Source organism: Gigantopelta aegis, chromosome 11 (assembly GCF_016097555.1).
Source record: "Gigantopelta aegis isolate Gae_Host chromosome 11, Gae_host_genome, whole genome shotgun sequence".
Taxonomy (NCBI): domain Eukaryota; kingdom Metazoa; phylum Mollusca; class Gastropoda; order Neomphalida; family Peltospiridae; genus Gigantopelta; species Gigantopelta aegis.
Genome location: NC_054709.1, coordinates 22,498,010 through 22,512,754, shown reverse-complemented (window position 1 = coordinate 22,512,754; position 14,745 = coordinate 22,498,010). Strand labels below are relative to the sequence as shown.

General features: G+C 35.6%; 1 protein-coding gene across 1 annotated transcript in view; it reads right to left on the bottom strand.

The window, feature by feature from the left end:
* The window catches only part of LOC121385612 (alkylglycerol monooxygenase-like), a 37,756-nt gene that overhangs the window by 1,255 nt on the left and 21,756 nt on the right, over positions 1 to 14,745 (bottom strand). Inside the window, exons 10-11 of the mRNA XM_041516358.1 lie at positions 11,904 to 11,986; positions 1 to 3,447 (exon numbers count right to left, since the gene is read on the bottom strand). The exon at positions 1 to 3,447 is cut by the window's left edge and continues 1,255 nt beyond it. Coding sequence (XP_041372292.1) covers positions 3,240 to 3,447; positions 11,904 to 11,986 — 291 coding nt within the window. The 3' untranslated portion in view covers positions 1 to 3,239. The remainder of the gene's footprint in view (positions 3,448 to 11,903; positions 11,987 to 14,745) is intronic.

The following is a 14,745-nucleotide window of genomic DNA, read 5'->3' as shown; positions in this document are numbered from 1 at the left end:
CGTAAAGTTATAGCAGTGACTGGCGTCTCTGCATTTCACATTGTACAAATCTGACTACATTTAATACAATTTTAAGATTATCACAAGAATACTTTCACAAACTTATAAATTATTCACTATGGTACTATTAACTAAATGTAAAAAAGAAAAAATATATAAATAATTTCAGTTTGGTTTGACATAAGAAGAAAAGCAAAAGTATTTTGAAAATAACAAAAACATACTATTTTTGTGTGTTATGTACAAATCAATCGGCTTAGACATAAATAACGTGTAGTAAATTCCTGAGTATAAAAAATGTGTTCCCCGTGGGACTATACGTTGCATTGTCAGTGGTGATGTAATAGTCATTGTTCCATTGTGAGTGGTGATGTAATAGTCCTTGTTCCATTGTGAGTGGTGATGTAGCAGTGGTTGTTCCATTGTGAGTGGTGATGTAGCAGTGGTTGTTCCATTGCGAGTGGTGATGTAACAGTGGTTGTTCCATTGCGAGTGGTGATGTAACAGTGGTTGTTCCATTGCGAGTGGTGATGTAACAGTGGTTGTTCCATTGCGAGTGGTGATGTAACAGTGGTTGTTCCATTGCGAGTGGTGATGTAATAGTGATTGTTCCATTGCGAGTGGTGATGTAATAGTGATTGTTCCATTGTGAGTGGTGATGTAACAGTGATTGTTCCATTGTGAGTGGTGATGTAACAGTGATTGTTCCATTGTGAGTGGTGATGTAATAGTCGTTGTTCCATTGTGAGTGGTGATGGAATAGTGGTTGTTCCATTGTGAGTGGTGATGTAATAGTGATTATATTTTATTTTGAAAATATTAAAATATATTACACCGTGGCGGAAGAGATACCCATGTGATATTTGTAGTCTCTTCACATTGTGCAATATGCCTTTTGAGAGGTCATGACCTTTGTATGATCAGGTGATAACTGTGTCACAGAGTACAACTCAACATAGATCTTCATGCAAAAAATGTGTGCATGGTTCTTTCAATTCATGTTTTTAAATAGGAAAAATACTTGCTGTCAATTCTTATAATTAATGCTAGCAGCATAATTTAACAAAATATATATGTTAATATTATTTTGTTTATAGCCTTGATTTTGTTTATAATACTGTATGATGTGTTGCGTAGGAATGCAGTTTCATTGACAGCTACATGTAGCTAAATGAAGTGACCACAGCACAATGTCTTCTTTAGTTATTTTGGAAGTAATTCTGTGCGATTTTTGTTCATTGATGTGTGGTGTAATAAATAAAATACTATACTCTTTCCCATATGAGACCCTTTATATTACAGCTCGTGTGTTTTAATTGTATATCACTTGTGTTCGCTCGTCATGTATGGTTGAAAACACTCTCATAATATACATGGTCTCATACAGGAACCCGTTTAGTATTCTCTATGTATTGATTGGTGCACACACACTTATAACAGAAATGATGTAAAAAGGAAACATGATTGCATTAAGAGTAGTGCTACATGTAGTAGCGGTTGTATTCTCGAACATGGAAATCACATACTTTGGAATGTAGCTAATTTTTAGACTTTTATGAACATTGTAAAGAAATATATATGTTTATAAAATATATATATATATACACACATATACATATATATATATATATATATATATATATATATATATATATGCTTATAATGCCTCCATATATTGGTGCATAAATTGTGGAAATAATAAATTCTGGTCGAGTTTGCAGTTATAAGACTGATATTTGACTGTTGGGTCTGTACAGGTGGGTTCGACATGCTTGGGCCATGAAATATAGACTATCAGGTTAATTACTATGTTTTGATATTGTGGTTATTTAGCAAGGTTTAGATAACGGTGTAACAGGTGAGCTTCATTTCCTAGTGACATGATAACACTTTGAATTATCAGGTTGGGGTTATCTGCAGGTCAATAGGAAGCATGGTTGCATGATAAATGGGATTTCGGTGTCTGTGTTCAACAACCGACATGCTCATTTCACAACACCGTGTTTCACAAATCTGTAAATAGTCGTTGGTGTCCTGCATACATGTAATTGTTTTATTAATTATGGTAAAACTCTTTTTATGAAATATGGTCTAAGTTGCTATAATAATTTATTAACTGTTCACTGAATACATAATTATAAACAATAAATACATATACTAAAGGTTAGTATTTTAACATGATTTTGGAAAATCTGTTCCTGATTGGTTAATATAGCTGGTAGTTAAAGTACAGTGGTAATATGTAAGATAAACCAATGAAATTGCGGTATTTTTAGGCTTTGGTTATTTAATTTATGGTGTTAATATATAAGATAAACCAATGAAATTGCGGTACTTTTAGGCTTTGGTTAGTTAATGTATGGTGTTAATATATAAAAGCAGATATTTTAAATGCACACGATTTAACACAAAATCGCAAATTTTAAATAATTATTACAATAAGTTATATGAACACTACATAATATCATGTATACTTGTCAACCTTAGATTGTGGCAGGGTATCAGGATGTTTGATCAAATACTGTGAGACTCCTGTGGAATCGTATTCATTCATCGAGACCTGGTTAATTAATTAATTGATTAACTATTTAAATAATAAACTTATTAGAAATCAATTTGTAAATTTTTCTGTAAATAAATGGAATATTCAGCATGTTAGAGTGTGCCCAAAGTGTTAACAAAAAACACACCAAACAAACAAACAATAAAATATGACCAAACACACATTTGATAACTGGATATACCCGTATGTATACCTAGATTTTAAACAAGAAAAGGTATTTAATATATAAATTTAGTTGCACTACTTATTAAAAACATGTTACAATTATAGCAGCAAAGTCAACATAACATAGTCTGTTTAAAATAAATTTCATAAAGATATAAAATAAGTGTAGGTATCAGGGTTAAATTTTACAAATCATTTTATTACAGCTTAAATAGAAAATTAATTTTACAATTTTCTGTGACTTTTTAAGTTTTCTTGAACACATCTTTACACCAGTATTCATGTGTTACATCATTACAGTAATTTGTAGATTTTGTTCTCAAATATTTCTTCTGACATATCACATACTGTGCATAATATTTCACATAAATCAATACATATATACATACAAGGAATTCTCTCATTTTCTTTCTATCACAGCATTCTCATAATGGTATTCCATCAATCAGTTTGCTAAATTGTTTTTTAAAACCTTTATAAAAATATCAAATAAATCACAGCTATTTTGCATTTATTTCTTTTTCTCAACTTCCTCTTTCTTCCCGAAGACGTCGTTGTAATTCCGCATCCAAATCATTAGTGATGTCACAAAGAGTATTCGAAGGACCTGTAAGATGTTGGAGGTGGATTCCAAGGAGTAGAAGCCGGTGTAACTCAGTACAATATCAGCCAGGAGAAACAACGTGCACCTTGCCGCTTCCAGTAAAACACCAAACTTCCTGAAACACAAACCAAACAATGTGAGACCATCGCAGATTTAGTTCAGTCCCTCAAAACACAAACAATGCGAGACCATAGCAGATTTAGTTCAGTCCCTCAAAACACAAACCAAACAATGCGAGACTATAGCAGATTTAGTTCAGTCCCTCAAAACACAAACAATGTGAGACCATAGCAGATTTAGTTCAGTCCCTCAAACCAAACAATGTGAGACCATAGCAGATTTAGTTCAGTCCCTCAAAACACAAACCAAACAATGTGAGACCATAGCAGATTTAGTTCAGTCCCTCAAAACACAAACAATGTGAGACCATAGCAGATTTAGTTCAGTTCCTCAAAACACAAACAATGTGAGACCATAGCAGATTTAGTTCAGTCCCTCAAAACACAAACAATGCGAGACCATAGCAGATTTAGTTCAGTTCCTCAAAACACAAACAATGTGAGACCATAGCAGATTTAGTTCAGTCCCTCAAAACACAAACCAAACAATGTGAGACCATAGCAGATTTAGTTCAGTCCCTCAAAACACAAACCAAACAATGTGAGACCATAGCAGATTTAGTTCAGTCCCTCAAAACACAAACCAAACAATGCAAGACCATAGCAGATTTAGTTCAGTCCCTCAAAACACAAACAATGCGAGACTATAGCAGATTTAGTTCAGTCCCTCAAAACACAAACCAAACAATGTGAGACCATAGCAGATTTAGTTCAGTCCCTCAAAACACAAACCAAACAATGCGAGACCATAGCAGATTTAGTTCAGTCCCTCAAAACACAAACAATGCGAGACCATAGCAGATTTAGTTCAGTCCCTCAAAACACAAACAATGCGAGACCATAGCAGATTTAGTTCAGTCCCTCAAAACACAAACCAAACAATGTGAGACCATAGCAGATTTAGTTCAGTCCCTCAAAACACAAACAATGCGAGACCATATCAGATTTAGTTCAGTCCCTCAAAACACAAACCAAACAATGCGAGACCATAGCAGATTTAGTTCAGAACCTCAAAACACAAACAATGTGAGACCATATATCCCTTACGGAAATAACCTATACAAACTTATAAGTGGAATATACTTTACTTATACGCCACTTATAAGTTACCTATATATTGGTATAAGTGAAGTATCAGTGTGTATAAGTATAAGTGGGGTGGGGGGGAGGTGATCCCCATTACAATGTTTATCGATCACAGTATGGATTTATTTTAGGGGGTGGGGGGCTAAAAACTAAATATTACAGGGTAGGCTACCACTCACATCTCATACATACATATATATACTCTTCAAAAAAAGAAACGCAAAAGGGTACAAATGGGTTATAACTCCGATTTTATGTTACCTACCAGTTCATGCTTTGTGAATATAAGGTCATTGCATGTCCCAAACACATTCCCACGGTTACATTCGATAAAACGCAGCTACTGTACAATAAAGTTCCAAAATGTGAATATTCACAAAAACGCAGCCACGTGCAAACCATGTCACCACTGCACGTGCGTTGTCTGCACGTGCAACATGAACACCGACAGTATAAAAGTGCAGGGTGTTCGCTTGCCTGGCCTCTGTATCTGGCCGACAGTTGACAATCCAGGACATGCCACGTCTCAGTGAACCGCAGAGAAATAATGCCATCGGCCGACTAGACGCAGGCGAATCCAGAACGGCCGTTGCCAGGGCATTCCATGTGTCCCCAAGCACCATCTCCAGACTGTGGGACCGTTACCAGCAACATGGATCAACACGTGACCTCCCTAGATCCGGTCGACCACGGGTCACTACCCCCGGGCAGGACCGCTACATCCGGGTACGCCACCTTCGGGAACGATTGACTACTGCCACCTCCACAGCCGCAGCAATACCAGGTTTGCGCAGGATATCCGACCAGACCGTACGGAACCGCCTACGTGAGGTAGGAATTCGTGCCAGACGTCCAGTTCGAGGTGTCATCTTAACACCACAACACCGTCGACTCCGACTGCAGTGGTGCCAGATTCATCGACAATGGCCTCAACTGCGATGGAGACAGGTGTGGTTCAGTGACGAGTCCCGATTTCTGCTCCGACGTCATGATGGAAGATGTCGCGTGTATAGGTGTCGTGGTGAACGTTATGTGGCAAACTGCGTGCAGGAAGTGGACAGATTCGGCGGGGGTAGTGTCATGGTGTGGGCAGCCATCTCACACACTGGCAGAACTGACCTGGTCCACGTGCAGGGCAACCTGAATGCACAGGGCTACATTGACCAGATCCTCCGGCCACACATCGTTCCAGTTATGGCCAACACCAACGCAGTGTTCCAACATGACAACGCCAGGCCTCACACAGCACGTCTCATAACGGCTTTCCTACAGAACAACAACATTAATGTCCTTCCTTGGCCATTGATATCACCGGATTTGAACCCAATTGAGCATCTATGGGACGAGTTGGACCGACGCCTCCGACAGCGACAACCACAGCCCCAGACCCTGCCCGAGCTGGCAGCAGCCTTGCAGGCCGAGTGGGCCACCATCCCCCGGGACGTCATCCGTACTCTGGTTGCTTCAATGGGCAGGCGGTGCCAGGCAGTTGTCAACACACGCGGAGGCCACATCCGGTATTGACTCCAGATGACCTTGACCTTGGTGGTGTGTCCTATCACTTACTCACAATGGACTAGAGTGAATTGTGAACAATCCTGCAACATTTGGTAATTATCGGACTCACCATTCAATAATTAAATCAATTCTCCAAATGTTACGACAATGTGGTTTTGCGTTTCTTCTTTTGAAGAGTATATATATATATATATATATATATATATATATATATATATATATATATATATATATATATATATATATATATATATATATATATATATTGCTGCTAAATAATAATATAATTATAATTTCAATTAAATAATAAAAAAAATAATTTAAAAAAAATAAAGTCAATAAAAATTGTTTTTTAAAAAATCTTAATTATTGTTAATTTGTTGTTATTATAATAATACAGACACACATACATGGCAGTTGCTGTCAGTGCTGTTGTTCCAGCTAGCCATGCTGTATATATATTTTTTTTATTTTTTTATTTTTTTTCCCTTCAGAAAAATAGTCAGCACATTCTGGTCATCATATTATGGAAATATTTGTGACTGGTATGTATTTAACAAACAATAATCTTGTTTTAAGATGCATGACTTGATGTGTAAGAGGTGGTGTTCAGTGTCGTAAGCCATTATACATAATTATTCAAAAATGTTTGATTATACCAGATCACTTGGAAATTAACTTTAACATGTGTTATCAGGTTAGTAGGAAATGCAATCTCTGCATGACAGTTGGTTGGTAATTTTTAAAACATCTATTTCAGGATAATAACTTTTACACTTTCCTTAACATTAGAATTTTTTTTTTTTTTCAATTCTTCCTTGTCCGCCCATATTCTTGAGTGAGCATCTTGAATTAAACATTTTAATAATAAAAAAAGTAACTTCCAGTTTACATTTGAACAGCATCTGACATCACATGTTTGGTCACTGACAAGCATGCAGGGCTTTTTCTCGTTCTAACCAGTGCACTACAACTGGACAAAGACTGTGGTATGTGCTTTCCTGTCTGTGGTAAAGTGCGTATAAAAGACCCCTTGCTGCATTAGAAAAGCTGTAGCTGACTACGAGTCAGAATTACCAAATGTTTGACATCCAATAGCCGATGATTAATTAATCATTAATTAAGCGAGAAGAATCCTACAATTTTCCATTAGTAGCAAGGGATCTTTTATATGCACTATCCCACAGACAGGATAGCACATACCACAGCCTTCGATATACCAGTCATGGTGCACTGGCTGGAACAAGAAAAGCCCTAAGGGTCCATCGACAGGGATCGATCATGGGTCAACCGTGCATCAATCGAGCGCTTTACCCCTATAGCTTAAAAGGAGTTGCATGCAGTTCTATGATGTACTGTACATGTAGTTGACATATACAAAACTAATACATGTAGACAAATGCATGTATTTTGTTTTTTAATTTCATTATTTCTCTCCCAGTCCAACACCCTTTATCTTTTTGTAATAGTTTATATTTTGTAGGCCTGAAAATTGGTACAGATTCTTTAGATTCAAATATATATCATGTATTTTATATTTTGATTTCTTCATAATTAAAATTAAAGGTCAACATTGAATATTTCAAAGTCTGTTTTATCCTTGAGATTTGATTGATACCAGGTAAAAAAGTAAACTTGAAAATTTTACTGAAATTTAGTTTGTTTTCTCTTGAAGTTTTGATTCCCCACACCTGAAACTTGGTAGGCTATGATTCTCTAGGGTAGTCTTTTTAAAACTAACAGAAAGAACTAAATGTTTACATTAATAATAAACAATAGCTAATTACATAGCAGATCTATCCAGACTACATTTGTTTTTCAGAATCCCATCTGAATGTTGGATGACATATATCAAGATGACACTGAACAGGACATAACTGAGGAAAATGGATGTGAGATAATCCAATCAACAGTTGGAAATAAATATATATATTATTTATAAAATATTTGTTTGCATATACTGTTCAGATATATTAGTGAGTTAGAATGAAACATCACTTTGTTTGTTAAGACTATTGTGCTTCAATTTTTATGTTTTGTGGACAGCTAGTTTACAGATAGGGTGTGTAAGCGGTGGCATTAATACAGCAATTGCCCGAGAATATTGAAATTTGGCCTCCAAGGTCAGATTGCTGCCTATTTTCATTTGTTTAATGATTAGTTCATCACCGACTATTGGATGTAAAAAATTAAATTGATAATTAATTGTGACCCATAGTCTTCAGAGGAAGCTCTCTACATGTTTCAAAAGCAGCAAGTCATCTTTTATATGATCTTACCTCAGACAGGACAGAACATACCACAGCCTTTGATATTCACTTATATTTCACTTATACTTCACTTATACAGCGCTTTTGTAAAATATCAGTGAATCACTTACACTTCACCTATACTTTACTTATATAGCAGTTTCTGTTAAATATCAGTGAATCACTTATATTTCACTTATAGTCTTTTTTTTTTTTTTTAAGTATCAGTGAATCACTTTACTTCACTTATACAGCAATGTTTGTAAATATCAGTGAATCACTTATACTTCACTTCTATTTCACTTATACAGCAGTTTCTGTTAAATATCAGTGAATCACTTATACTTCACTTATACAGCAATGTATGTAAATATCAGTGAATCACTTATACTTCACTTATATTTCACTTATACAGCATTTTTGTAAAATATAGGTGAATCACTTATACTTCACTATACAGCAATGTTTGTAAATATCAGTGAATCACTTATACTTCACTTATATTTCACTTATACAGCATTTTTTTTTAAATATAGGTGAATCACTTATACTTCACTATACAGCAATGTTTGTAAATATCAGTGAATCACTTATACTTTACCTATACTTTACTTATACAGCAGTTTCTGTTAAATATCAGTGAATCACTTATATTTCACTTATAAGTCACTTATATATATCTAATACTTCTGTTAAATATAAGCGAATGACTTACACTTCACTTATATATATGGTTAACACTTCACTTATATGTCACATATACATTGTATAAGTGATACCTCATTTGCATACAAAATCCTAATCATTTACTTATAAGTCACTTATACTTGAAAAGTATTAACGACTTATACTTCACTTATAAGTGAAAAATATGAGTCATTTCGGTAAGAAGGTGATCAAAATGCAAACCTCAAACGTACCAGATCCACATCTAAACCAGATGAATATGGAGCCTAACAGTGATCTGGTTTTCACGGATGCTATTGTACATACTATATTCTTGGAATCTCTCCATTTGGAGTGTATTTTATTTCAATTGTATAATGCAGGGAAAGGTCTAGACATACATGCAGGTCCAGATATACATGTAGGTCTAGATATAAATGTCAGGTCCAGATATACATGTAGGTCCAGATATACATGCAGGGAAAGGTCTAGATATACATGCAGGTCCAGATATACATGTAGGTCTAGATATACATGCAGGTCCAGATATACATGTAGGTCTAGATATACATGTAGGTCCAGATATACATGCAGGGAAAGGTCTAGATATACATGTAGGTCCAGATATACATGTAGGTTCAGATATACATGCAGGGAAAGGTCTAGATATACATGCAGGTCCAGATATACATGCAGGTCCAGATATACATGTAGGTCCAGATATACATGCAGGGAAAGGTCTAGATATACATGCAGGTCCAGATATACATGTAGGTCTAGATATACATGCAGGTCCAGATATACATGTAGGTCTAGATATACATGTAGGTCCAGATATACATGCAGGGAAAGGTCTAGATATACATGTAGGTCCAGATATACATGTAGGTTCAGATATACATGTAGGTCTAGATATACATATAGGTCTAGATATACATGTAGGTTCAGATATACATGCAGGGAAAGGTCTAGATATACATGTAGGTCCAGATATACATGTAGGTTCAGATATACATGCAGGGAAAGGTCTAGATATACATGTAGGTCCAGATATACATGTAGGTCTAGATATACATGCAGGGAAAGGTCTAGATATACATGCAGGGAAAGGTCTAGATATACATGTAGGTTCAGATATACATGCAGGGAAAGGTCTAGATATACATGTAGGTTCAGATATACATGCTGGGAAAGGTCTAGATATACATGTAGGTTCCGATATACATGCAGGGAAAGGTCTAGATATACATGTAGGTTCAGATATACATGCTGGGAAAGGTTTAGATATACATGTAGGTCCAGATATACATGTAGGTCCAGATATACATGTAGGGAAAGGTCTAGATATACATGTAGGTCTAGATATACATGTAGGTTCAGATATACATGTAGGTCCAGATATACATGTAGGGAAAGGTCTAGATATACATGTAGGTTCAGATATACATGTAGGTCCAGATATACATGTAGGTCCAGATATACATGTAGGAAAAGGTCTAGATATACATGTAGGTCCAGATATACATGTAGGTTCAGATATACATGTAGGTTCAGATATACATGTAGGGAAAGGTCTAGATATACATGTAGGTCTAGATATACATGTAGGTTCAGATATACATGTAGGTCTAGATATACATGTAGGTTCAGATATACATGCAGGGAAAGGTCTAGATATACATGTAGGTCCAGATATACATGTAGGTTCAGATACACATGTAGGGAAAGGTCTAGATATACATGTAGGTTCAGATATACATGTAGGTCTAGATATACATGTAGGTCCAGATATACATGTAGGTCTAGATATACATGTAGGGAAAGGTTCAGATATACATGTAGGTCCAGATATACATGCAGGTCCAGATATACATGCAGGTCCAGATATACATGTAGGTCTAGATATACCTGTAGGTTCAGATATACATGCAGGTCCAGATATACATGTAGGTCCAGATATACATGTAGGTCCAGATATACATGTAGGGAAAGGTCTAGATATACATGCAGGTCCAGATATACATGTAGGTCCAGATATACATGTACGTCCAGATATACATGCAGGGAAAGGTCTAGATATACATGTAGGTTCCAATATACATGTAGATCCAGATATACATGTAGGTTCAGATATACATGCAGGGAAAAGTCTAGATATACATGTAGGTTCAGATATACATGTAGGTCTAGATATACATGTAGGTCTAGATATACATGTAGGTTCAGATATACATGTAGGTTTAGATATAAATGCAGGGAAAGGTCTAGATATACATGTAGGTTCAGATATACATGTAGGTTCACATATACATGTAGGTTCAGATATACATGCAGGGAAAGGTCTAGATATACATTTAGGTTCAGATATACATGCAGGGAAAGGTCTAGATATACATGCAGGTCCAGATATACATGCATGTCCAGATATACATGTAGGGAAAGGTCTAGATATACATGCAGGTTCAGATATACATGTAGGTTCAGATATACATGCAGGGAAAGGTCTAGATATACATGCAGGTCCAGATATACATGCAGGTCCAGATATACATGTAGGTTCAGATATACATGCAGGGAAAGGTCTAGATATACATGCAGGTTCAGATATACATGTAGGTTCAGATATACATGCAGGGAAAGGTCTAGATATACATGCAGGTTCAGATATACATGCAGGTTCAGATATACATGCAGGTTCAGATATACATGTAGGTCTAGATATACATGCAGGGAAAGGTCTAGATATACATGCAGGGAAAGGTCTAGATATACATGCAGGGAAAGGTCTAGATATACATGCAGGGTACGCTTGTTGACTAATCCCAACCATTAAACATTAACAGAAAAAGTATTACTTAAATTAACAAACAGTTATAGGAAACTCTCCACCTGTATTCATATCCACCTGTAACTGACTGAAAGACAACACTTACTTCCTGTCGAAGAGCTGACCAAAGCAGGACAAAGACAAGCCAAGGAAACCAAGAAACATCAACAGATGGGTGTGACTGAGTATCTGAAATAAGAATATCAACACACGTTCAACTGTCTATAAAGAAACATCAACAGATGGGTGTGACTGAGTATCTGAAATAAGAATATCAACACACGTTCAACTGTCTATAAAGAAACATCAACAGATGGGTGTGGCTGAGTATCTGAAATAAGAATATCAACACACGTTCAACTGTCTATAAAGAAACATCAACAGATGGGTGTGGCTGAGTATCTGAAATAAGAATATCAACACACGTTCAACTGTCTATAAAGAAACATCAACAGATGGGTGTGGCTGAGTATCTGAAATAAGAATATCAACACACGTTCAACTGTCTATAAAGAAACATCAACAGATGGGTGTGGCTGAGTATATGAAATAAGAATATCAACACACGTTCAACTATCTATAAAGAAACATCAACATATGAGTCTGACTGAGTATCTGAAATAAGAATATCAATACACGTTCAACTGTCTATAAAGAAACATCAACAGATGGGTGTGGCTGAGTATATGAAATAAGAATATCAACACACGTTCAACTGTCTATAAAGAAACATCAACAGATGGGTGTGGCTGAGTATCTGAAATAAGAATATCAACACACGTTCAACTGTCTATAAAGAAACATCAACAGATGGGTGTGACTGAGTATCTGAAATAAGAATATCAACACACGTTCAACTGTCTATAAAGAAACATCAACAGATGGGTGTGACTGAGTATCTGAAATAAGAATATCAACACACGTTCAACTGTCTATAAAGAAACATCAACAGATGGGTGTGGCTGAGTATCTGAAATAAGAATATCAACACACGTTCAACTGTCTATAAAGAAACATCAACAGATGGGTGTGGCTGAGTATCTGAAATAAGAATATCAACACACGTTCAACTGTCTATAAAGAAACATCAACAGATGGGTGTGGCTGAGTATCTGAAATAAGAATATCAACACACGTTCAACTGTCTATAAAGAAACATCAACAGATGGGTGTGACTGAGTATCTGAAATAAGAATATCAACACACGTTCAACTGTCTATAAAGAAACATCAACAGATGGGTGTGGCTGAGTATCTGAAATAAGAATATCAACACACGTTCAACTGTCTATAAAGAAACATCAACAGATGGGTGTGACTGAGTATCTGAAATAAGAATATCAACACACGTTCAACTGTCTATAAAGAAACATCAACAGATGGGTGTGGCTGAGTATCTGAAATAAGAATATCAACACACGTTCAACTGTCTATAAAGAAACATCAACAGATGGGTGTGGCTGAGTATCTGAAATAAGAATATCAACACACGTTCAACTGTCTATAAAAAAACATCAACAGATGGGTGTGGCTGAGTATATGAAATAAGAATATCAACACACGTTCAACTGTCTATAAAGAAACATCAACATATGAGTCTGACTGAGTATCTGAAATAAGAATATCAACACACGTTCAACTATCTATAAAGAAACATCAACAGATGGGTGTGGCTGAGTATCTGAAATAAGAATATCAACACACGTTCAACTGTCTATAAAAAAACATCAACAGATGGGTGTGGCTGAGTATATGAAATAAGAATATCAACACACGTTCAACTGTCTATAAAGAAACATCAACATATGAGTCTGACTGAGTATCTGAAATAAGAATATCAATACACGTTCAACTATCTATAAAGAAACATCAACAGATGGGTGTGGCTGAGTATCTGAAATAAGAATATCAACACACGTTCAACTGTCTATAAAAAAAACATCAACAGATGGGTGTGGCTGAGTATATGAAATAAGAATATCAACACACGTTCAACTGTCTATAAAGAAACATCAACATATGAGTCTGACTGAGTATCTGAAATAAGAATATCAATACACGTTCAACTATCTATAAAGAAACATCAACAGATGGGTGTGGCTGAGTATCTGAAATAAGAATATCAACACACGTTCAACTGTCTATAAAGAAACATCAACAGATGGGTGTGACTGAGTATCTGAAATAAGAATATCAATACACGTTCAACTGTCTATAAAGAAACATCAACAGATGGGTGTGGCTGAGTATCTGAAATAAGAATATCAACACATGTTCAACTGTCTATAAAGAAACATCAACAGATGGGTGTGGCTGAGTATCTGAAATAAGAATATCAACACACGTTCAACTGTCTATAAAGAAATATCAAGATGGATTTAAATTAGTGTCTATAACAAGAATATTAAATTGTTGCAAATATCCGCTTTACTGTTTCCGTTTTGTGTCGCCAGTAAAACCAGCATTAACATCCGCAAATGGTGAAATACAACATACATGTGTAGTTATTCCTAATTTTAATGGTCATATTTCCAAAAACAGGGCCAGCTCTGGGACTCGCTAAATTCACTAACTGTGAATTTTGAAAGTAGTTAAAGAATTTTATTTTAATATTGCGAAAAAAATTAATGCAATATTATTTGACATTTTTTTGGAAAATAACTTGATTTATAAAATTTTGAATTTTAATAGGCAATTTGGCAAAATTATAAGCCCTGCAAAACACATATGAACTGTTTGTTTGATATTTGGAAAAGTGGCTATCTGGTGCGTTGAAAGTATAATGATAATAATGATAATAACTTCACTATACTACAATAATAATGACTACAGGTGTGCTGCACCTCGAGTGTTTAGAATCAGTTGGAATGATTTGTGTGTGAGATGAATATCGATTTGCAGGGGGGTCTCTTTATTTTCAGGACATGTAAGTTAGCCACTTAAGCAATG